The sequence below is a fragment of the Agelaius phoeniceus genome, chromosome 1 (assembly GCF_051311805.1).
Source record: "Agelaius phoeniceus isolate bAgePho1 chromosome 1, bAgePho1.hap1, whole genome shotgun sequence".
Classification (NCBI taxonomy): Eukaryota; Metazoa; Chordata; class Aves; order Passeriformes; family Icteridae; genus Agelaius; species Agelaius phoeniceus.
Genome location: NC_135265.1, coordinates 154,005,640 through 154,029,336, shown reverse-complemented (window position 1 = coordinate 154,029,336; position 23,697 = coordinate 154,005,640). Strand labels below are relative to the sequence as shown.

The window sequence follows — 23,697 nt, the reverse complement described above, 5'->3', positions numbered from 1 at the left end:
ATTCCTCCTCCCCGTAACACCCCCCGTAAAATACAGGGGATCATCCTGTGGGAGGCAGGGAAGTAGCGTGGGGGTGTCGCATCCCCCTTTTCGCAGAGTGGTACAACCCACGGGAGCTAGCGGAGGCACTAGGACGAATCCAACTTGGCAAGGAAAAGGGGGGCGGCGTATCCTAATAGTCACAGAGGAGTGATTCGCGCATCCCGCTTCCATCCCTCCGTGATGTTCCACATGTCTCTTTTGTTGTGGGGGGGACAGGCCCCGCTCTATGCGTATGACACGTTGTCTCCCCACAGCGCACCCCCTTTGCCACCCCCCCCCGCCTGCCACGTGTGGTACGCGCCTCCCCCATAAGCCTCCGCGCGGCGCACGCCGCCCCTCTCTATCCCGGCGGCGGCCAAAGGGAGCGGAGGGGCCCTGAAGGGGTCAAAGCTGCTGGTGAGTCCTGGTTTCCAGCCCCTAGGAAGCCTTATGTCCCCAGTTAGGGTCCTTTATCCCTCTCCCTGAGCCTCGGTAGGGGGAGTTTCGGGGGTCTCCAGAGCGTCCTTTATCCCTCTAGGGCGGGAGGTGGGGGGGCGCCTCATTATATATGGGGGGAAGGGACTTAGGGGGCCCATCAGGGTCTGTAAGGTTCCTTTATCAGCTTAGAATCCCCAAGAAGGAGGTTGTAGTCACCCCTTTTGTTCTCTTTAGGGCACTTTTCCTGCAGAAAGAGGGATTTGGGTGTCTCCTCATAGGGATGGGCTCCGTCCCTCACAGTGGTGGGAAGAGGGGAATTTTGGGGGTCCTTCCTTGGATGTGGGGGGGTCTCTTTCCCTGTTAAAGCCTCAGAAAAGGGAGTTTGGGGGGATTCTCCCATTGTCTTTAGGGTCCATTCCATTCCCCCAGAGTCCTGAGGGAGAGGATTTGTGGTGCTCTTGACTTTTGGGATAACTTTTCTATGCCTAGCATCCTATGGAATACTGGAGTGATCCCCCTTTCCCCATGTTCGGTCCCTTTTCCCTTAGAAGGTCTGAAAAAAGGGGGTCATGGGAGTCCCTGAGAGTCCTGAAGGAAAGGATTTGGGGATGCCCTTGTTTCTTGGGATTACTTTCCCCACTTAAAATCCCGGGGAATCTTGTGGTGTCACTCCCCACTCCCAATGTTTTAGGTTCCTTTTCCCTTAAAAGTTCTGGGAAGGGTCATGTGGAAATCCCTTCCACATTCCCTGTGGGGTCTCTCCTCCCCTCACACCCCCAAAAAAGAGGATGTGGGAGATCCCCTCATTATCTGGGGAATCCCTTTCCCCTTGCCAGGCTCAGGGAAGGGGGGGATTTTAGGATTCTCCATGTCATTGTGGTCGCTTTCCTTTCCCAGGATTTAGGAACTCTCTGTTACAGGTAAGGGGTGGGTGGGGGTCTCCCTAAACCTTTGTGGTTTTCCACACAATGTGGGGACATATTCCTTGTTTTTTGGCAATATTCCTGATGCATTAAAGCCTCACCTCTTCAAGTCTGGATTGGGTGTGGTGGGGAAAGGGATCAATGTTATTCCTGCCCTGGTAAGGAAGAGAATTTAGGGATCCCACACTTCCCCAGCTGCTCCAGGTGCCTCACGGATCTGCTCCTCCCCCAATTCCTGGGATTTTTTTTTTGTCCAGTCACTTGCTGCAAAGGGAAACTGGAGCTGCTGCCGTGTCCTGGCACAGAGCAGCCAATCCATCCCATATCCCAACCCCCTTGGCTGCTTTTCCAAACTTATCCCGGAGCTGGGAAACCTGGAAAATCAACTCCAGGTGCACCTGGGCTCTGCTTATCTCACCTGTCCCTCTTTCCTTGTGCTGCTGTTCCCGGATTTCCGTCACCTTGGCGGGGTTTGTCCTCTCCCTGTTTTTTGGATCTCGATGCTCAGGAGGGAGGGATCCATTTCCAAACTATTTTGGGAACGGGCAGAGGCTGCTGCTGTTGTGCTCCATGGGGTTTTTGAAGGATTACATCCCTGACTAAACTTGCTGAGGCTGCCGCATCGGCGTTCCCAGAAATCCCCGATGGATTTGTTCTGTCGCATCCAGGTCAGCGACGATTCAGGATTGATTGGGATCCTGATAATCACAATCCTTAGGGATGAGGAATTCCCTTTTCTGAGCTGTTCTGCTGGAATTCTTTCCTCTCCTTATCCAGGTTTGTCCCATTTCTCCCTGACCTTCAGGTAGGATTTTTCCTCACCCGAGCTGTTCATTCCCAACTCTTTATTTTTCCCTATTTTCCTTGAAGGTGACACTTTTCAAGTCTTTCCTTTCTGCTGATTTCCCATATCCATGATTGTCTCATTAGGAATTTTCAGCTTGGAGTGGAAATTTGTGGTTTTTAAGGTGATCAGGGATGGGAATTGTGGTGTTTTCCTGGAATGTGGAGCTTTGTCTCATAGCAAAGGTGATGATGAGATGATGATGATGATGATAAGGATCTGACTTAGGGAAGAGCCAATTTTAGGGAATGAAATCAGCAGGAATTTAGGAACAGCCAAATTCCAGCTGAATTGGAAAAACCAGCAGAAGACCTAGTTTTAAATGGATAAAATATTAGATACAAGTGTTAATATTTTGATTTATTTTGATTTTCCTGTTGTTGAACTCATCCTGAATTTCTGGGCTGTGACTTTTCCCAGTGGAGAACATTCCCAACGCCACAGCATGGTTTTTAATCCCAAAACTTGGTGTGTGTGGAGGTAAAAATGGCAATTTTGAGTGGAAAATGTTGAAAGTTGATGGTTTGTATGATTAAAATTCCTTTTCCCAGGTTCTTCCAGGAATACTGATGGACACAGAAGAGAAGTTACTTTTTTTTTTCCCCTAATTTTTCCTTGTTTAGAAGCTTTATTTCCTTGGAAATTTAGGGTTTTTCAGGACTGGACAAAAGGTTTGGCTGCTCATGGAAGCAAAAAGGTGCTGCAGGAATGTTTGGAATCACCCAAAAATTTGGGATCCTGAATTCCATCAACACGTGCCAGGACTGGGATGGCAGGTTGGGAATTCTCAGGCTGTTGGGATGGCAAAATCCTTGTAGGTAACATCACAATAATGTTCCTTTCCTTGTTACTAAAATGAAAATAAACTCATTTTCTGTGGTGTTGGTTCACAAACTTCATGGAGTTCTGAAAAGTTAATGAGCTCAAATTAATAATTAATTAATCCATTAATTATTAATTTAATTTTTTTGGCTGAGGAGCCACTGCATCCACAGAAATTGGAATTTTTCTCTAAATTTATCCTGTGTTTCTTTTTTTAATGCTGTCATAGGAGCAAAAAAAGTAAGTACCTTCTAATTATTGTGTGTTTTTTTGGGAATTCTGGAAAATCCGGGAGTATCAGCACCAGTGGGATATTTATTAGACAAATTCCTGCAGAGTTTTCTTGAAAATAATTAATTTTGAAGAGTTTTTTAAAATTAATTTCAGCTCTGTCAGTGGGAGGGAATCTCCTGGGAGTTCCTCATTATGGAATTCCTACTCCATAATTCTCCTCATCCATGAGGGCTGCAATTCCAGGGCTTGGAGCTGCTTAAAAACTGGAGCAAAATCATTTAAAAATTAAAACAAAACAAAATTAATTTTTTAATTTAATTTAAAAATATCGAATTTTAAATTTAGTTTAAAAAGAAAGAAATTGTAGGAATTTTTTGTGCCAAATCCTACAAATTTATTATTTTACTCATTATTACTATAATAAATTTAATTCTATGTAAAGGTCCTAACAAGAGTTTATTGCTCCATAAAAGAGAAAAACATAAAATTCCAAATTAAAGATTATTTTGAATTTATTTTTTCTTTAAATTCAGAATTGAAATCTTAATTTTTAAGTGGTTTTAGCTGTATCAAAGTTTCCCAACTTCAGGGGGAAAAAAGAAAAATCTCCTTTTGCCATTCCTATTAATTTGTCTAATTGGAATCTAATCAATATTTTAAACTCTATCAATTTAAATGTTTGAAGGCAAAACTTTAATTTAGTAATATATAAATTTAAATGGAAGAGTTCAAGACCCGAAAAAAGCATTTATGTGTAAATTTTAAATTCAAATCAATAAATATTAAATTAAATTTTTAATTAAAAGCAATACATTTTAAATTAAATTTAAATGACAATTGAAAATTAAATTGAAGTTTAAAGTTAAGCCGTGGACTTGAGGCTTCCAAAATCTTCCAGGAATTATTGGAATTATAAACTTCTGAGGATATTTCATCTTTCTGGGAATTTTATTTGGCAATCTGCCACAGGTCAATTGTTATTAATTAATTATTGAATTTATCACGAGATTCCCAGCTCCTGGACAAGCTTTATTTGCCAATAACTTGGATTATATCCCAAAATTAAATCTCAGTTTTTCAGCAGCTGCCTTTTACTATGAAAACCCAATCAGGAGTAAACAACAACCTCCAAAAACTCAAAAATTTGAGCCAGTTTTCCCAAAATTTTGCCTAATTGGGAATAAGTAACATTTAATTAATGACTAATCCACTAACTTGGAATAATATCCCCTAATTCCCAAGGATTTGAACAAAATCCTGTGGGTTTTTTTTTTCCTGCCTTAAAATTTCAAATAACGGGGGGAATTCTTGGCAGGAATATTTTAGGAGGAAGGCGGTTTTGGCCGCGTTGAATTCCTTGGAATTCAAACTTACCCCAGCAGGGAGAAATAAATGGAATATTTGTGCCTTTTCCCGGGAATATTAGTGGATAAAAACATCTCCTGCATGCCCTTGCTTTGCTGTGCTGCCGCTACATTTGTTGTGCTTATCTCTCCATGCTGCCCGTTTATTTTCGGGAAGATGAGGACACGGAAAAATCCCTGCTCCGCCGACAAAGTTTGGCTGGAAAAGCCCCGGAACGACGAAGCCGAGCGGGAAGCGCCGGAGCGGGAAGTGCCGGAGCCCGAGGCCGTCAACGGGATCTGCCACGAGGATTCCATTGAGGGGGAGCTCAGGGGGGACCCGAAAAAGCCCAGGAATGGCAAAAAGCAGCGGAAGCGGAAGCGCTCGCCGAAACCCAAAGCGCAGGATTCCAAGCTGGAGGCGATCCTGGCGGGAATGTCGGCGGAGCACGTGTGGTTTGACAAGCCCTTGTACGACCGCGCCGAGAGCGCCTACAGGATAAGACTGGCGGGTTCCCAGAGTTGGGAATCACCTGAGACTGGGAAAACGGCTCAGGAATCTCCTGCCGTGGCCAGGTCGAAATCCAGCCAAGACATTCCCAAGGCGAGGATGCTCCCGGCGTGTTCCCATGGAAGCCTGGCCGCCTGCCACCACGTTGTCCAAGGGGTTTGGATCAACAAGCTTGACTTCGATAAGGCCGAGAGGGCGTTCATGGAGAAATCTCAGTTTTTCCTTCCTCCCAACGTCCTGGCCATCCCATCCGTGTGGGCGAATTCCAGGCTGGGAACGCCGGACGAGGGCTACGGCACGGCCTTGCCCACTCCTGCCACTCCAGGCTTGGCTCCCGGCATTCCCAACTCTCCCGTGGCCTCCGTTCCCAGTTTGCCCAGCTCTGACCAGCAGACGGTCAATGGGAAGCCGCAGATTTCCAACTGGGAAGTTCTGGCATCCGAGGTGTGGCTGGAAAAGCCTCTCTACGATGATGCTGAGAAGAATTTTTATGAGAAGATGTTGGATGGGCACCCCTTGGATAAAACCCAACAGCAGCAACGTGGCTGCCCAGAAGCATCCAAGGACCACAACCCTGGGAAACAAACGGGAATCGCCTCCACCAACCCTGAGCTCCCTGATATTCCCAAGGAAAATCCCGTCTGCTTTTTCCTGCACAAGGACAGCGAATCTGTGTGGCTGAATAAGGTGACCTACGACAGGGCTGAATCCAGATATTTTGCCCTGGAAGCGGCCAGAGCAGCAGAGAAAACAGGGATCCAGGAATCTGCTGCAGAAAATCCCTCCCATCCAGCTGCTCCGAGCATTCCTGCTCCAGAAACGAAGTAGGAGAAGTTTCTTTGGGGGTAATACCCATGAAAAAAAAAAAACCAAAAAACACAAAACCAAAAAACAGCCAGGTCGGGATTCAGCTGGAAGGAATTTGCATGTGCAGAAGACTGGGTGGACTTGGAGATAATCCTGGTGGGCAGGGAGCAGGGGGGAAAATCCTTCAAGGAATTTCCCCTTCTCCTGAGGAATTCTGGTGGATAAAGGCTATGTTTGTGTGGAGCTAGAGGTTGAATGTTTAAAAGCAGGGCTGGGAAGTGAGCTCATTATCCCCCCCTTTTTGCATGGATTCAGCACCATCCTCCTTTCCATCCTCTCATTCCATGTGAAAATCAGCATCATAACCAGGATCCAGCTTGAAGAAAGTTTGGAAGCGACCGGAATACAATTTAGGGAATCAGTTTGGAGCATGTGCTGTAGTTTGGTTTTTTAAGGGAATTTATGTTAAGGTTGTTGATTTTTGGAATGCCCTTGGATCTTCTCCAAAGGCAGAGCTAAGGTAGAGACGGATATTCTGGGAAAAAAAGACTCTTGGAGCATCCATCCTTATTTCTGACACTTCTAATCCATTAATTTTATTGGGATTTATTGGAAAGCTTTTAGGATCTTTGTGTCAAGGGATTTAGGGGTCAAACACCTTTTCACCTGGTCCTGTTTGGGATCATTTCCTCTTTAGTTGGTCATAACTGGATATTTGGGAAAATCCACGTGTCTCTGTAAAAAAGTGGGATAAATTTGTCTGTATTTGAGATTTTCTGCGAGTGATCCTGGTTGGAATTCCAGCAGGTCCTGGAGATTTGAGTGTGGAAATTGGTTTTGCTGCAGCTCCTGTGTCTGGTAGCCTCTGGTCTCTTCCAAGTGGGTAGATGAGATAAGGAGGGATTTGATTTCGGGAAAATCATCTCTGGCTTCCCTGGAAGTGTTTTATGGAAAACTATGGCGTTTGGGATGATGAGGAAAGTTTTCTTGTGCTGTGGTTTTCTTGTGCTGCTCTCCACCTCTTCAAACTTCTGCTGGCTCTGTCCCTGTCCCTTTCTGGAATTCAGGACACTTCCTCTTTTCCTCTTTTTTGAGGGCTCTGTTTCCCTTTGAATTAAGAACTTAACCCACCTTTGCTCCATAAAAATCCCCCGTTTCCCAGCAGGATTTGGAGGTTTTTGCTGTTTTTCCATGTCCCCTCCAAGTGTTGCTGATTTTTAATCAGGATTTCCCAGTGAACTTGTGGATGTCCCATCCCTTGAAGTATCCAGGGAAAAGTTGGATGAGGCTTGGAGCAACCTGGGATAGTGGAAGGTGTCCCATGGCAGGGGGGTGGAACTAAATGATCTTTATGGTCTTTTCCAACCCAAACCATTCCATTATTTCAATTCCCTTTCTGTTCTCCTACACAAGACATTTTCTTTAGCATAAACAAGAAAATCCTGGGGTGTTTTTGTTTTGTTTTGTTTTGTTTTGTTTTTTTTTTTTTGTGGAATAAAGTCAGGATCAGCTGATTCATCCCATCCCCACCCCACACCAGGCCAGGCAGGTGGGTGATTAATCTGTCCTGCTTTTTTAAGAGGATCCCGGATACTTAAATCCGCAGCCAAGCCCGAGCTGCAGGCACAGAACCCGCTCCTGGCGAGCTGCTAACCTTCAATCCTTGCAGGAATTCACTTTTTGTGGATATTTTTCCCAGGAAAATGGCTGTGGATTACTTCCTGCATGACAAGATCTGGTTCGAGAAGTTCAAATACGACGACGCCGAGCGAAGGTTCTACGAGCAGATGAACGGCCCCGTGGGTGGCTCCTCCCGCCAGCAGGTAATTCCCAATCCCAGGAATTCCAGAGTAAGTCAAAGTACATGATCCACCTGGATTTTTTTTGGGATTTCTGCTCTTTTTTCCCTGTTTTTTTTTTTTCCCCCCAAGTCTTCCTGGAGCTCTCTAAGCTGTTTAAGACCCATTTGGGGTTTTGGTTTTTTCCCACTGTTTTCTGTGGAATTTGAAGGATTTGATTCCAAGGAACTGGGAGATGAAGTGCCTTTCTAACAGATGAATCAGTCCCAGCTTCCAGCAGTTATCCTTAATTTTTCCAGGCTGCTGGGATCTGTGGGGGCACAGTTTAAACTGGAATCCCCAAATCCCCAATTTTTTTGGCAAAGAGCATCCCTGCCCCTCTTCATCCAGGGAAAATTCTGCTTTGCTTCCATTTTGGAGCAGTCCTTTGGAATATTCCAAGGGAATACAAACCTAAAGTTTGAACAGAGGCACCACAGCTGCCAAGATTTTGGGGGGGATTTTTTTATCCTTTTCTTTGTGCTCCTGGAAATATTCCAGGTGTTCCAGTGGAAGACTCTGTTCATGGTACCGGTGAGTTGGGGAGGGGAAGGTGGAGGGGGAAGCATGATCCTGCTGAGCTGAAATATTCCCAGCTTCAATATTATCCCAAAATTATTCCTGTTCCAAGGTTCAGAGCTTTCCTAACCTCTTCCTGCTCCTAACTGCTTGTGCCTTTGGAATGCTGAGTGTTCAGTTCCTCTTTCCAAGTGTTCACGGGGAAGTTTTTTGCTGAAATTATAACTTTTAGGCACATTCCAGCTATTCCTGCTGCCCATCCTGGCTTAGGTGCTGGCACAGCACCTGGGAGACTGGGAATAAAAAAAATTGGGAGCTCTGGATGAGTGCTGGAAGTAGGATTTGGAGTGAAAACCTCTTGGAACAGTTCAACTGTTTCAGGGCACATCAGGAGCTTGCAGTGAAGGAGTTTGGCCTGGGAGAGGTGGTTTGAAGGATGTTTTGGGGGAATTTATCAGCCACTTCCCCCATGGAAAAATATTCTTAAAACGTCCTTGGAAGTAGCAGGAAGTGGAACCCACCTGGATGTGTCCAGGCTGTTTCTCCTTTATTTTCTGTTTAACTCCGGATTTGGGGGTTTGTGGGAAATTTCACATCTTGGGACTTGCTGGTGGGGGTGGGGGTTGCAGTCTGGGAAAGGCAAGGAGTGAATGGATGATGGAATTTCCAGGGAGGGAAATTTGAAATCCAGGCTAAGGCATGGCAGCAGGAGCACAGGGAGAAAATTCCTGGTGTTCTGGGTCCCACCTCTCTGGATAGAGCAGAGTCAGGGTTGTCACTTCCTGCTTGAGCTCAGGTAATGATATGGAAAAATCCTGCCAGAGGCTGGGTTTCTAAGGAGTTCTGGAGTCACTCCAACCTTCTGGCAGCATCCCAAACTTTTCAGGGTAATTATAGGGAATTTAAAAGCTCTTTGACTGGATGATCCTTCTGAACACGTGACCAGGGATTGCCCGATTTAGCCCAAATCCTTACGGCAAAAATCACTGAATCATGAAAAGGACACTTCCCAATTTTCCCAATTCCCTTTCTCCTCCTTCCTTTCATTGTTTTTTTTTTTAACTTCCCTGATGATTTTTTTTTTTCCCCCCCATGTTTTAATATTTTTTTTTAAAAAAGAAACTCTTGGTTCTTTCTGCGCTGTTTGCAGGAGAACGGAGCCAGCACGATCCTCCGCGACATTGCCAGAGCCAGGGAGAATATCCAGAAATCGCTGGCCGGAGTGAGTACCCAAGCTCTCACCAGCTGGCTGCCTGCATCCCATATTTTTTTTTTTTTTTTTTTACTTTTTATGGAATTCTAAATCCCATAAATCATTTGCCTTCTTGGTTGGGAGCTAGAGGAGAAGACCAAGGTTTGCAGCGCCGTGTGCCACCAGCTCCGCCCCATCCCCACACGCTGCTCACCTGCAGCGCTGCCAAAACTGGATTTGGGTTAAAAGAATTCCCTGAATTGGGCTTTTCCTTCCCTTTTTTTTTATTTTTTTCCCCCTTTTTGGTTTTTTTTTTTCCCTGGTGGGATGTTCCCATGGGTCTTAACTTAACAGGTTCCAACTCGCTGAGCGTGTGGCTCTTTTTTGGGATACACTGGGCTGCCACCTTCTCTTCCCTGTTTTGCTTCCAGTTTAGGGGATGTGCAAAAAAAAAAAAACCAAAAAAGTTGTGTTTTCCATCTGCTGCATCCAGGGAATTCAGCTTGGCTACAAGCTCTGAGGCTGGAGCATCCTGGAGGAGCTCAGGAATGCACTTTGTGGAGGTGTTTTTGTGCTGAGTGCAGACAAGAGCATTTTAAAAAAAAATCTTCATTTTTGTAAAAGGAAGTTAAAATACTAATGAGTGGTTTTATGGGAAAGGAAAATCCGTGGAATACAGCCCAGGTGTCTTTGATTTCCTGCCTCTACAGTGGGACTCCCAAAGTCATCCATCCATTATTTGGCCTCATAATTCCCAAGCACCCTCAGTTTCTATCTTTGATCAGTCCAATATCAGGCAATAACAAGGAATTCCCCTTTCCCAAAGGGAATATTCCATATCCCTCCTTACACCCGCAGAAAGGAGCCAGACATTTGGGATCAATATAAGGAATCAGGATTTCAATCAACAGTTTAAGGAAAAATTTTCCAGAACTGGCTCATTTTATTTAAAAAAAAAAATACGGCTAAAGGAGGCCACCATCCCAAACAGGGTAAAAAGTTCCTTTGGGAGGAACTTTTGGAATTGGGCAAGGGGCAGGGAATCTAAACCCAAACCACCTGGAAGTGCTGCTCATCCTCACCTTCCAGAGTGTTTTGCCAAAGATGAGGAATTTCTTTCCTGACTCCTGTTAAAGAGCTTTTTTGGGAGAGAATCCCAGAAGTTTGGATCATCCAGGTGCCTGTAACAGGGAATTGGTAAAGCAACAGCCCAAAGCTAGGATAGGAATTTTGGGATATAAATTGTTTGGAGATGTTTTTGGAGATTAGTGCTGGATGTAAAAAATTGCTGGATATTTTTTGTTCCTAGGAAAGGGGTTGGATCTTCCACGTGGCTGAAAAAATAGTTGGAATATCCCTCAAGGATTATCATTAATGTTGGATAATCAGGCTGGACTTTAGGACATCCCTAAACTTCTTCCTTGCGTTCCAAAACCCCAAATTTACAATGTGAGAAAAGTGGGAAGAGCAAAAATCCTAGGATTTTTGTCTTTCCTTCCTCCATAATTATTGTCAGGGGTCTTAGGATGTGGCAAGGGAAGAACTGGCTGTGAAAAACTGGGAAAATGGGAGTTTAGTGCTTTTTTGCTGGGAATTTCAGGCTGGGATTGTGTCATAAAACATAGGAATGAGCACTTGGAATATGACGGGAGTCTGGAGTTCCTTGATTATGAGGAAAAGCAGGAAGTAGAACAGGAAATTCCACCTGAATATGAGAAAAAAATTTACTGTCTCTGATATTTAAAATGTATTTTAGGGATTCAAGCTTCAGGGAATAAGTTTATGTACCAAGGTGTTCTGCCAAAGTCCTGTTTTGTACCCTTCGTAATTCCCAGGGATTTTATTTGTTTGGATAATTAAGTTTATGCACAATTCCAGCTTTCCCAAGCACTTCAGCTGTCCAGAATATTTGAGACAGGCTGCAGCTTTAAGGTGGGTTTAGCACAAAAATTATGGCTTAAAAATAAAGGATTTGAGGGCTTTATACAGGAGTGCAGAGGAAGGGAGGGAAGTGGAACTCCCCACCTTGGGAATTTTGAATTCTTATCCCTGATAAAATTCATGGATGCTTGTGTGGAGCTGGAAGAAGGAAGAGGGTTGGAAGAGGGAATGGGTTTTGTCTACCATAATGGAGGTATGGTGTCCACATTCCCAAAGCTTGGAGCATCTTCTCCTCAGGGAAGATCTCACAGTCTTACAAAGGCAAATTTTCCATAATTTTTGAGGATCTGGGACATGGTTGTGCCTCTTGCATTGTCTTATGGTGGGTTCCAATTAAGATAAATTAAGATCTTGTGGTTGCTTCAGCTTGGGACAGGTATCCCTTGCTCTTCCCTCTTTTTTTTTTTTTTTTTTCCTTTGAGGAATTTTTATTGACAGGGAAGGGGAATCTCCTCTCCCTGTGCTGGCACTGCTGGGGCACCTCCAATCCTGGGATCAGTTTTGGGTCCTCATGACAAGAAGGACATTGAGGGGCTGGAGTGTTTCCAAGGAAGGGAATGGATTGGGAAGGGTCTGGGAGCAGCTGTGGGAGCTGGGAGAGCTCAGCCTGGAAAAAACCATGAGGTTCTCACTTCCATAAATCCATGACAGGATTTCCAGGTGGGAATACTCGTAGGGAATGACAGGATGAGAGGAAACCACCAGAGGGGAAATTTAGCTGGAATATTAGGAAAATTCCTCATGGAAAGGGCTGTCCAGCCCTGGCACAGAGGTGGAGTCCCCATCCCTGGAGGGATTTGACATCCCTGTGGATGTGGCACTTGGGGACGCGCTCAGTGGTGGCCTTGGGGGAACCGTTGGACTCCCATGGGCTCAGAGGGATTTTCCCACCTCTGCAATTCCATGATTTCCATCCTTGGAGCGTCAGGGCCGGCATGGTGTGATGAGCCCACAGCGCTGCACGAGCTCCCTGCACGCACCAAGATGTTCGTGGAGAAGGCCCCAGCATTCCTGGGGGAATGTTTGCAGTGCGAGGCTGTTTCCCACCGCTCCCTAACTTCCCCTTGCATGCGGCTCTTCCCTGTGCTTGAGTTCCCTCTGGAATTGAGAAACCTTTTCCCATCTTCCCAAACTTTTTCCCACCCTGCAGCAGAAGACCCCTGCTCGGAGCAAGGAAGCTCCTTGTGCCCGTCCCAAGAAACAGTCGGGACGCTCCTCTGTAAGTGAGCTGTGCATGGATGGAGCCTGTGGAAAAACGGGAGAGGATCTGGTGGGATGAGGATAATGGAGCAAGTTCTCCTTCCTCAGGGTTTGTCCCTTGGCACTGGGATAAACCTGGATAATGGGATCTCATCCCAGCTCAGTGTCCTGGGATCTGCACTCACCTTCCTGAGCCTGAATCCACAGCTGAGGTGTCGGAGATGGAATTTTTTCCTGTCCCTTTGATATTTTCCAGCCTCATCCCTGGAAGTGTCCAAGGCCAGGTTGGACAGCTCTTGGACAGCTTGGGATAGTGGGACATTGTCTGGATGATCCTTAAAATCCCAACCTAAACCATTCCATGATTCAGACCTTTCCTTGTGCCTTGTATTCTTCATCTTATCCCTGCTTTTCCCTCTTTCCATCTTATGTGGCTGCTAAGATTCCACACTGGAATAAAAGAGAATAAATTATTCTCTCTTCACTTAGAAATGACAACTCAAGGGCAAATCCTGTCATTTTCTTTCCCTTTGTTGCCTGAAGCTGATGGATAAGGAACCTCCTTAGCATTAAAAAAAAAGAAAAGAAAAAGCTCTTTTTTTTTTGCTGTCAAAAAATCCATTGAAACCAGAGTTGGAATGATTATTCCCTCAGGATGTGTTAAAGCAGATTGAAATTGTTAGGAATTTTTGGCTGGGCTGGGGAAGGTGGGAGTGTAGAATTCCTGGGATCTTTCCAGCTTTCCCAGTGTTACCTTAGGCAGGTCATTCCTGTCCCTCAGTGGGTTGGGAGAGGAGACCAAGGGTCTCCAAGATTTTTAAGGGACTTGGTGTGAAATTTTATATAAATTTTATGTGGTTTTAGTGGCATTTTTGGGACCTGAGAGTGGGAGAAGTGATTTTATCCTTTGCTCCTTGGTGCCAGCTGAAATTCCTTGGGATTTAGTCCATGCTTCATTTTATAGAGCTGCTCCATTAGTTTCTATCCTAATTTAGAGAAAATATCCTTGGTTGTAGTTCAGCTCCTGAACTTCCTCTCTCCCTGAAGACACGACTCTGCTTTGCTTCATGGGTTTTTCAGGAGGAGGGGAAACAACTCAGTTTCATCCTGGTTTTCCTCGTTGCAGAGTGCAAGCACAACCTCCCCTGGAGCTGCTGGTGACCAAAATGAGCTCCTGTCCCGAATTTCCCACCTGGAAGTGGAAAACCAGAACCTCCGCAGTGGTGAGTGGGAGAATTCCTTGTCCTGGCTGGAGACCTGACATGCAACTGGGAATTTAAGGTCATTTTTCCTATTTTTCCCTCTTTTTTTCCCAGTTGTTGCAGACCTCCAGATGGCCATTTTCAAGCTGGAAAGCCGCCTGAACGCTCTGGAGAAATCCTCAACTTCCCACCAGCCCTCATCTGTTCCTCCAACCCAGGTGAGCCTTGGAAAAATGCTGGAATTTTTCTCTAGGAATTACAGCCTAAGATCCATGTGGACAAACATCCTGTTTTGATAAATCCATATAAATCCCACAGCGTGTCCTGAGCAGTGGAGATCCCCATTCCTGAGCTTTTCTTGGCTGCTCTGCTCCATCTCCAGGTTAATCTTTTCCCTCTTTTTCCCTTAAAAAAACCTCGGATCCGGTGAAGAAAGTGGAACCGTTCAGCATTCCCTCCAAAAAAGTGGAGCTCCCGGCCAAGAAAGCTGAGCCAGCTGCTGCTGAGGAGGATGAGGATGATGACATTGACCTTTTTGGGAGCGATGATGAGGAGGAAGACCAGGAAGCTGCCAAAGTCCGGGAGGAGCGGCTCCGGCAGTACGCGGAGAAGAAGGCCAAGAAGCCGGGACTCATCGCCAAATCTTCCATCCTGCTGGATGTGAAGCCAGTGAGTGGCTTTGGGAATTTGGGAGCTCTGGGAGTGGGGCTGGGAATCCTCTCTCGGTGGTGGCACCTGTGGAATTACAAACAAGGCTCGGAGCCAGGTGGGATTTGTTGCCGTGGAAGCCTGGGATGGGTTTGGATGGATGGGACCTTAAATCCCATCTCATTCCCCAGGTAGGGATAATTTCCACTATCCCAGGTTGCTCCAACCTGGCCTTGGATACTTCCAGGGATGGGGCAGCCAAAGCTTCTATGGGAATTCCATTCCAGGGCCTCACCACCCTCCCAGGGAGGGATTTCTTCCCAATATCCCATCTAATCTTGCCCTATTCCGGTTTAAAACCATTCCCACTTCTCCTGTCACTCCACCCTGGTCCAAAGTCCCTCTCCAGCTTTCTTGGATCTCCTTGAGGCACTGGAAGGGGCTCTGAGGTCTTCTGGAGCCTTCTCCAGCCAAGAAAGGGCACTTTGTTCAGTTGTGACATTCCCAGAGGTGTCACCTGGATACCCCTTGGAGCTGCTTATGATCTCCAGGAAAACCCTAAAACCTCCCAATTCCCACTTTTCCAGTGGGACGACGAGACCGACATGGCCAAGATGGAGGAGTGTGTCCGGTCCATCCACATGGACGGGTTGGTGTGGGGAGCCTCCAAACTGGTCCCAGTCGGATATGGCATCAAGAAACTCCAAATCCAGTGCGTGGTGGAGGACGAGAAAGTTGGGACAGACATCCTGGAGGAGGAGATCACCAAGTTTGAGGACTACGTAAGTCTTGGAATGGGATGTGGGAAGGGCCTGGAAGCCATGGGAGGGGGTTTAACTCAGGTGTGTTTTCCTGGGAACACCTGGATGACTCCAGCTTTTGTCCCCTTCCAGGTGCAGAGCGTGGATATTGCTGCTTTTAACAAGATTTAGAAGGGAAAACTGTATCCCCCTCAACTGAACCTGGAATTAATAAAGATGAACATTGGGAGTGCACTTTGGGTCGTGGGTTTTTCCCTCAGGTGCAGCTTCTCCAGGGGGATTTGATGGGAGATTTTGGGATATTGGAGCAACCTGGGCTGGTGGAAGGTGTCCCTGCCCATTGCAGGGAATTGGAATGAGAGATACTTAAGATCTCTTCCAACCTAAACCATTCCATGATTTCCCCATCCTTCATGGAAGGAGCAATCTCAGGACATGGACTTGAACTTTAGGGCTGGAATGAAGGTCTCAGGGTGTTTCCAGCCACCTTTCCCAAGGTTTAGAGATCCCAGTCACTCCCTACAAAAAACCAGGATGCATAATCCAGGAATTGCTGATTTGAGATGGATTTCATCCCTCTTTTCCCACTGACTCCCTGCCCAGGTCACTTTAGCTGAGTGTGGCCTGGCAAGGGGACAGGTAACATTCCTGAGCATGGTCTGGTGAGGCCACTCCTGACTTTGGGAACACGAGGTCTGTCCCAGTGCCAGAGTCCAAGGTCTGGGGCCACCAAGGGACACTGGAAGCTCCATGGGACTGTGCTGCGAGGGGACAGGTGACATTCCTGGCTTAGGGAACACGAGGTCTGTCCCAGTGCCAGAGTCCAAGGGCCACCAAGGGCCACGGGAAGCTCCCTGGGATTGTGCTGCCAGCCTGTCCCTTGTCCTGCTGGGGCCAGTCATTTGATATGTGACACGTGTCCCTCGCAGGGTCCTGCCACTGCCTGAGCGCTGCTAGGAGTGCCCCTTGTCCCCTCTGCTGCCATCCTGAGTCCCTGCTGGTCCAGGCGGTGCCACGTGTGCCTTCTGTGTCCCATTTCTGTCATGTCACCACCCCTGTGTCCCCCATGGGCCACCATCCCTGTGCCATGTCCCCCATGTGCTGCCATCCCCTGTGCCCAGTGTCCTGCATCTGTTGCCATCCCAGTGTCACCAGTGTGCTGCCATCCCTGCTGCCGTGTCCCAGTGTCCCTGTATCCTCCCTCTGCTGCCATCTCGGTGTTCCCCTTTGTGCTGCCATCTCGGTGTCCCCCTTGTGCTGCCATCCCCGTGTCCCCCTTGTGTTGCCATCCCTGCGCCAATGTCCACTGTGCGCTGCCACCCCGCGTGTCCAGCTGTGTCGCCAAACCTGCCCCTTGTCCCCTTTGTGCTGCCATCCCTGCTGCCCTGTCCTTGTCCCCTGTGTCCCTCTGTCCCTGTATCCTCCCTCTGCTGCTATCCCGGTGTCGCCCTTGTGCTGCCATCCCTGCGCCAATGTCCACTGTGCGCTGCCACCCCGCGTGTCCAGAGAGAGATTTAAGGTCTCGTGTGTCACCAACCCTGCCCCGTGTCCCCCTTGTGCTGCCATCCCCGTGTCCCCCTTGTGCTGCCATCCCTGCTGCCCCGTGTCGCCATCCCCGCGTGCTCCCACCCCGCGCTTCCGTATCCCTCCTATTTCCCCGCTCCTCCCCGTGTCCCCACCCCTGTCCCCTTGTCCCCGCCCCGCCATGGCGCCGCTGGCGGACCTGTACCAGGTGTCCATGGCCTACGGGCACTGGCGGGCCGGGCGACACCGCGCCCCGGCCGCCGCCGAGCTCTTCTTCCGCCGCCCTCCCTTCCGCGGCTCTTTCGCGCTCGGCGCCGGCCTGGCCGAGGGGCTGCGGGGGCTCCGAGCCTTCCGCTTCTCCGCTGCCGGTGCGTGGTGACAGCGAGGGACAAGAGGGGGACACGTGTTGGGGTTGTGGGGAGGAGTGGTGGGCGAGGGGAGCGTCCCAGTGGGACTTGGAGGGACAGGGGAGCAACTCCAGGGGGGCAGGGCGGGATGGAGGAGAGGGTGAAGAAAGGACGGGAGAGGGTCAAGGGGGAGGGAGGGGGGAACAACTCAAAGGGGCAGTGGGGACAGGAGGGGACAGGGGGGAGAAGCGTTGTGGGGAGCGGTGGTGGGAGAGGGAGAAGGGGAACCTTCCCAGGGAGGCTTTGGAACAGCTCCAGGGGATAGGAGGGGAAAGGGCAGGGGATGAAGGTGAGAGGGACGTGGGGGAAGGAGGGGAAATTCCCCTCGGAGGAGGATGGGAGAACAACTCAAGGAGGCTTGTAAGCCATGGGACAGCATCCAGGGATTTCTGGGGACGTTTCAGGGGGACTTAAGGGGGGCAGAGACATTTCTCAGAGTGATCTGGGGATGGGGAATCCCTCAGGGGGACTTGGGGAGGACTGGAATCCCTCAGGAGAACTTGATGGGGACAGGGACACCTCTCAGAGGGACCTGGGGGGCCTGGGAACCTGTGGTGGGGGAGAGGGACGGCATTTAAGGGGGACTTAGGGGACAGGGGAACTCCCCTGGGGCACTGCAGGGGATTAGGACAACTCACAAAGGGACAGGGACATCTCTCAGATGAACTTGGGGGCCAGGGAGACTCTTTAGGGGACACAGGGCAGGGGTGGACACAAAGAGCCCTCAGGGAAACTTGGGGGGACACTGGGACACCCTCCAGAGATGTCCCTCAGAGGGGACTTGGGCCACCCCACCCTGTCACACTCCGTGCTGGGGGTGCTGTCACCCACCTGCTGTCACTCACCTGTCCATGGGAGGCTCGGTGTTCCCCCCACCTCCCCCTGTGCCCCTTGTCCCTGGTGTCACCGTGCTGTCCCCACAGATGTCGCGTACCTGCGCTCTGTCCTGCCCAGCACCATCGACGACGCCTTCTTTGACTACCTGGCCACCCTGGACGCCTCCGAGGTGACCATCACCGCCATTCCCGAGGGCTCCGTCGTCTTTGCCAGGGTGGGACCCCCCTCCATCTTCTTTCCTGACCATCCCACCTCTCCCAGCTCCCAGACCTCCCCTTTTCCCTGACTCTGGGAGCTCCTGGACCGCCATTCCTGCCTTCCCACCCCCCAGCCTCCCCCCTCTTTCCTCAACACCATGGACCCCTTGAACCCCCATCTTGGCCATCCTTGTGTCCCCATCCCGTGGGCCCCCTTTTCCTTCACTCTGGGAACCCCTGGAATGCCTTTCCTGGGCACAGGGACAATGTGGACCCTCATTCCTGGGCAACAGTCTCCCCCTGCACGCCCTTCCCTGGCACTGGAATCCCCTTGTACCCCCTTTTACTTCACCAATATTCCTCTGCAACCCCTTTCCTGACCATCCCACCTCTCCCAGGCCCAGGCCTTCCCTTTTCCTTCACTCTGGGATCCACTGGACCCCCATTCCTGCCTTTCCCAGCTCCTCCCTGCTCCAGAGGGACCAGGATGTCACTTCTCTTCCCTCAGGTGCCGTTCCTACAGGTGAAGGGGCCGCTCCTGGTGGTGCAGCTACTGGAAACCACCTTGCTGTGCCTGATCAACTACGCCAGGTATTTTGTCATGGGGATGATCCCAAAGCTCCCCTGGAAGATGGAGAGGGGCAGGGAAGGGAGTGCAGCACCCCCCAGTCCAGAGGCACACCCCAGTCCTGGGGGTACCATGACCCCACGAGTCCCCTACTGGGATTTAACTGCTGGAATTCTACCAGTTGAATTTAACTACTGGAGGGTGTCCCAGTGTCCCCCCAAGTTTTCCTGAGGGCTTCCTGTGTCCAGCCCGCCCTGAAGAGTCTCCCTATCCCTCAGGTTCTCCTGAGAGATGTCCTGGTCCCCCACAGGTCACCTTTAGGATCTCCCTGTCCCCCAAGTCCCCTTGGTCAACTCCACCACATCCCTGTCCACCGAGTCCTGTGGTAATCCCTGCCTTGTCCAAACAGGGAGGGTCCTGGAGCCCATTCCCCTTGGCTGTGCTGGCTCTGTGTCACCTGTCCCCTTTGTTCCCCAGCCTGGTGGCCACCAACGCTGCCAGATTCCGTCTCCTGGCCGGCCCGGACATGAAGCTCATAGAGATGGGGCTCCGCCGTGCGCAGGGGCCGGATGGAGCCCTCTCGGCATCCAAATATTCCTACATTGGGGGTGAGTCCCACCCCACGGTGCCCGGTGCCACCGCGGCCCTGCCATCACCTGGGTGTCCCCCCTGTCCCTCCTCGCAGGCTTCGACTGCACCAGCAACATCCTGGCGGGAAAACTCTACGGAATTCCCGTGCGTGGCACCATCGCCCACTCCTTCATCATGTCCTTCAGGTGCCTGGAGGAGGTGCAGCCACGGGTGAGCAGGGCCTGGGATGGGATGGGAATGGAGAAGAATATTGGATGGGGACGGGATGGGATGGGATAGGGATCTCATGGGGATGGGGATGTAGAGGGGGATAGGAGTGGAGATGGGAATGGGTTGCGAGGGGAGAGGGATTGAGTGGGGTTGGGGATGGGATGTGGATGAAGATGGGATATGGGTGTAATTAGGATGGGCAGAGGGAAGTGGGATGGGGATGGAGTTTGTATGGAGTTAGGGATGGGAGGAGATGGGATGGAGATGGGATACGGATGTGGTGGGAATTGGGCTAAGGTGGGATGGAGATGGGGATGGGATGAGAATGAGGATGTGGATAGGGGTGGGAATGGGATGTGGGATGAGATAGGGGTGGGATGGAAATGCAGACAGGGATTAGAGTGGGATGGATGGGGAATGGAACACTCCACCTGTTCCCACACTCCTGGAACCTCGGATGATGCCACGGGCTGTGCAAATCCCATGTTCCCACACTCCTGGCACCTCGGATGATGCCACGGGCTGTGCAAATCCCATGTTCCCACACTCCTGGCACCTTGGATGATGCCACGGGCTGTGCAAATCCCATGTTCCCCTGGCAGGAGCTGCCGCCTCGGGCCGGAGGAGATCCCGTGGATCTGGCAGACCTGGCTGTGTCCTGGCTGCAGAGGGTTTGTGACCTCCTCCAGACTCCTCCCAGCAAGGCCAACCAGGGCGAGCTGGCCGCCTTCGTGTCCTACGCTGTCACCTTCCCTTGTGACTTCCAGGGATTGCTGGACACCTATTGTGTCAGGAGGTGGGGACACCATGGCATAGGGGATGGATGTGGCCCTGAAGTAGAAATGTTGGCTGGTGCAGGGCTTGGAAATAATGCTGGATCCACCCTGGATCAGTTTGGCATTAATGTCATTAATGTCATTAATGTAATGTAATGTAATTAATGGCATTAATGTCATTAATGCTTTCCTTGCCCATGCCAGGAGTGGTTTGCCCAATTTCTGTGCCGTGGCCTTGGCATTGCACCAGCTGGGATACCAGGCCATCGGAGTGCGCCTGGACAGTGGGGACCTGGCCCAGCAATCCAAGGAAATCCGGGGAGTGTTCCAAGCCTGCGGAGCTCAGTGAGTCCTACACCAGCTCTGGGATGGATGTCACTGATCCCTGTCATCCTCACCAGCATCCAGCCAGGATTTGGGAGCCCTCATGGCTCTGGGTGCTGTGGGTGGATCCATGGATCCTCCCAAATCCTGCTCCTTGCAGCTTCCAGGTGCCCTGGTTTGGGACCATCCCCATCGCTGTCAGCAACGACATCAGCGAGCAGAGCCTGGAGGAGTTCAGGAGGGAGGTGAGGAACCTGCTGGCACGGCTGGGATGTCACCTGGATGGTGCTGGCAGGGCTGGGATGTCACCTGGGCTGTCCCTGGTGCTGGCAGGGCTGGGATGTTGATGGTCTCTGTCTTCTGTGCTGCCTCAGGGGAGCGAGATCGACATGATCGGCATCGGGACCCACCTGGTGACGTGTCCCCTGCAGCCATCGCTGGGCTGTGTCTACAAGGTAAAGGTGGCAGCCTAAATCCCAAATATCCCAGTCCTCACTGAGCCACTTCCAGATGGTCCATGCCTCCTCCATGGCCATCCAGCCCCAGTGGAGTCAGAGTCACAAAGAGTTTGCCTTGGAAGGGAGTTTTGAAGGTCCTCCACCACCATGGGCAGGGACACCTTCCCATTATCCTAGGTTGCTCCAAGCCCCATCCAACCTGGGCTTGGACACTTTCAGGGATGGGACAACCACACATTCTCTGGGAATTCCATTCCAGCCCCTCACCACCCTCACAGAGTGGAATTCCTTCCCAGTATCCAATCCAGCCCTGCATTCTGGCAGTGGGAAACCATTCCTCCTCATCCTGTCACTCCATCCCTTGTCCCAAGTCCCTCTCTAGCTCTCCTGGAGCCCCTTCAGGCACTGGAAAGGGGCTCCAAGGTCTACCTGGAGCCTACTCCAGGCTGGACATTCCCAGCTCTCCCAGCCTGGCTCCAGAGCAGAGGGGCTCCAGCCCTTGCAGCATCTCTGTGGCCTCCTCTGGACCTTTTCCAGCAGCTCCACATTCTCCTGATGTTGGATCCTAGGGCTGGAGCAGCTCTGCAGGTGGGGTCTCTGAGAGGGACAGGGGCAGAATTCCCCCCTCTCCTGCTGTCCACACTGTGGGATCAGCCCAGGACCCAGGGAAGTTCTGGGTGCCAACGCTGGGTCATGGCCCACCAGAAGCCCCAGGTCCTCCACAGGCAAGAGGAGGCAGAATGCCCAACTTTGGGAGGTTTTAGGGTTTTTTAATTGTCTTTTTTCAGCTGATTTGCATCAGTTGCCCCCTCAGAGGGGTCACAGGTTCCCTTCCCTTCTCCCACAGCTGGTGGAGGTCAATGGCTCCCCATGCCTGAAGCTCACGGAGGATGAGGAGAAGATGACAATCCCGGGGATGAAGGCAATCTATCGGCTCTATGATGCTGCTGGTGAGTCTGGAGACCCTTCCCAGAGTCCTGGGGGAATGTCCTGCTCCATAATTCTCTCCCTGATGTCCTCCTGGCAGGTCACCCCTTCATGGATCTCATGGCCTTGGAGGAGGAGCCATCACCCAGTGCGGGGCAGGAGCTCGGGATCCGTGTCCTGGGGCGGCTTGAGGAGACCACCAAGGTCATTCCCAGCACCGTGGAGCCCCTCCATCGCACCTACTTCAGGGATGGCCAGGTCAGGGGTGGTCCCATCTCCTGGGAGGGCTCCTCTTCCATGCTGGAGGATGGATCCAGGGCAGCGCTGGCTTCTGCCAGCAACTCTGGTGCCAACCCAGATGTGGTGGCTCGGGTGGTGGCTTCCCACATGGATCTTCCCACCTGGATCTCCATCCCTGCAGGTGTGTGAGCCCCTGCCCAGCCTGCCCGAGGTGAGGACCCACGCCCAGGTGTCCCTCAACCTGCTCAGCCCTGCTCACCGCCGGCTCCACGAGCCACAGCCCTACCCGGTACGTCCAGCGCTTCCCACATCCCACCGGCACACACCTGGGAATGCCGCTGGATTTGGTGGCCTGAGCAAATCCATTGGCATTCCACTGGATGCTGCTCAGGCCACCAAACCCAGTGGCATTCCCAGGAGCTGCTCCCTGAGCCCTCCTGTTCCCATTCCCAGGTGGCCGTGACGGAACGGCTGCACCAGCTCTTCCTGGAGCTGCGCCAGGGCAGCCTCTGAGGGGCTCCCTGATCATCCCCAGCTCCTGCTCTGCTCTTTTTTGGGAAGCCCAGGTGCCGCGTTAGGAATTAATGGCTCTAATTTAGACCTTTCCACTGCCTGATGCTAACCTGAGGAACCTGCAGGAACTGGGAGAGAGCCCTGGGCTCCCAATAGGGAAGCTGGGAACACAGGGATGGGGAAGGCAGAGCTGTGCCTGCATCCCCTGGAAGTGACTGTCCTGTGGTGGCCCTGCCAGCCTTGTGCCTTCCTTGGTGGCCCTGCCACTCCTGTGTCAAACTTGGTGGCCCTGCCAGCCTTGTTCCTTCCTTGGTGGCCCTGCCACTCCTGTCCAACTTGGTGGCCCTGCCAGCCTTGTTCCTTCCTTGGTGGCCCTGCCACTCCTGTCCAACTTGGTGGCCCTGCCAGCCTTGTTCCTTCCTTGGTGGCCCTGCCACTCCTGTGCTTTCCTTGGTGGCCCTGCCACTCCTGTGCCTTCCTTGGTGGCCCTGCCACTCCTGTACCCAAGTTGGTGGCACTAGACCAAAGTCTGGAGTGCCACCAAAAGGGTGACAAGGGACACGCGTGGGGTACCCATGGCAGACGCTCTTTGCTTTGGCAATTCTAAGCTTCATCTCTGTGGCCACATTCCAACTCTTTCCACTCTGGCCGAATTCCCTGGGATGTGGAGGCTGGCTCCAGGTTGACCCCAGCTCCAGGTTGCCACCTGCACTCTCTAACCCCTGTTCCCACAGGAAACGTGGCTCTAACCCACACTGAGCTTCACACTAAGCAAAAAATTTCAAATAAAGGCCTTTTCCCACCATGGCTCTGACCCTAATTCCAGTGAAAAACCCTTTGGAGCTCCATTGGGAATGGGAAGGTGAGAGGGAAATCCCCAA

The 23,697-nt window shown here is 50.8% G+C and overlaps 2 protein-coding genes across 6 annotated transcripts; both read left to right on the top strand.

Annotated features, from left to right (window-relative positions):
* Positions 1-296: 296 nt before the first annotated feature.
* On the top strand, positions 297-15,478 carry EEF1D (eukaryotic translation elongation factor 1 delta). Of its 4 annotated transcripts, XM_054643010.2 has the most exons (9): positions 3,134-3,288; positions 4,804-5,960; positions 7,643-7,766; positions 9,451-9,522; positions 13,760-13,856; positions 13,950-14,053; positions 14,268-14,504; positions 15,071-15,265; positions 15,377-15,478. In XM_054643010.2, the coding sequence occupies exons 2-9, from the start codon at positions 4,804-4,806 to the stop codon at positions 15,413-15,415; spliced, it is 2,025 nt and encodes a 674-aa protein (XP_054498985.2). In that variant the 5' UTR covers positions 3,134-3,288; the 3' UTR covers positions 15,416-15,478. The 4 variants fall into 4 exon arrangements, with proteins under 4 accessions (XP_077045844.1, XP_077045853.1, XP_054498985.2 ...); XM_077189729.1 differs by lacking the exons at positions 3,134-3,288; positions 4,804-5,960 and adding an exon at positions 297-438; XM_054643026.2 differs by lacking the exon at positions 9,451-9,522.
* Positions 15,479-16,804: 1,326 nt separating this feature from the next.
* Positions 16,805-23,623, top strand: NAPRT (nicotinate phosphoribosyltransferase). 2 transcript variants are annotated; one of them, XM_077189759.1, is made up of 13 exons: positions 16,805-17,136; positions 18,099-18,181; positions 18,718-18,800; positions 19,255-19,385; positions 19,463-19,578; positions 20,181-20,374; positions 20,559-20,699; positions 20,839-20,923; positions 21,053-21,133; positions 21,984-22,086; positions 22,164-22,321; positions 22,485-22,592; positions 22,757-23,623. In XM_077189759.1, exons 1-13 carry the CDS (start codon positions 16,950-16,952, stop codon positions 22,814-22,816), a joined length of 1,530 nt encoding a protein of 509 aa, XP_077045874.1. In that variant the 5' UTR covers positions 16,805-16,949; the 3' UTR covers positions 22,817-23,623. The 2 variants fall into 2 exon arrangements, with proteins under 2 accessions (XP_077045874.1, XP_054494242.1); XM_054638267.2 differs by having other exon boundaries at positions 18,099-18,226.
* The last annotated feature ends 74 nt before the right edge of the window (positions 23,624-23,697 follow it).

What these genes read in the sequence shown, in the direction of transcription:
- EEF1D (XM_054643010.2), top strand. Translation starts at nt 4,804, where the DNA reads ATGAGGACACGGAAAAATCCCTGCTCCGCCGACAAAGTTTGGCTGGAA. An exon ending in TCCAGAAATCGCTGGCCGGA is followed by an intron (nt 9,523 to 13,759) that starts GTGAGTACCCAA and finishes TCCTCGTTGCAG; the next exon opens with AGTGCAAGCACAACCTCCCC. An exon ending in TCCTGCTGGATGTGAAGCCA is followed by an intron (nt 14,505 to 15,070) that starts GTGAGTGGCTTT and finishes CCACTTTTCCAG; the next exon opens with TGGGACGACGAGACCGACAT.
- NAPRT (XM_054638267.2), top strand. Translation starts at nt 16,950, where the DNA reads ATGGCGCCGCTGGCGGACCTGTACCAGGTGTCCATGGCCTACGGGCAC. An exon ending in GCTCCGTCGTCTTTGCCAGG is followed by an intron (nt 18,227 to 18,717) that starts GTGGGACCCCCC and finishes CTCTTCCCTCAG; the next exon opens with GTGCCGTTCCTACAGGTGAA. An exon ending in CAAATATTCCTACATTGGGG is followed by an intron (nt 19,386 to 19,462) that starts GTGAGTCCCACC and finishes CCCTCCTCGCAG; the next exon opens with GCTTCGACTGCACCAGCAAC.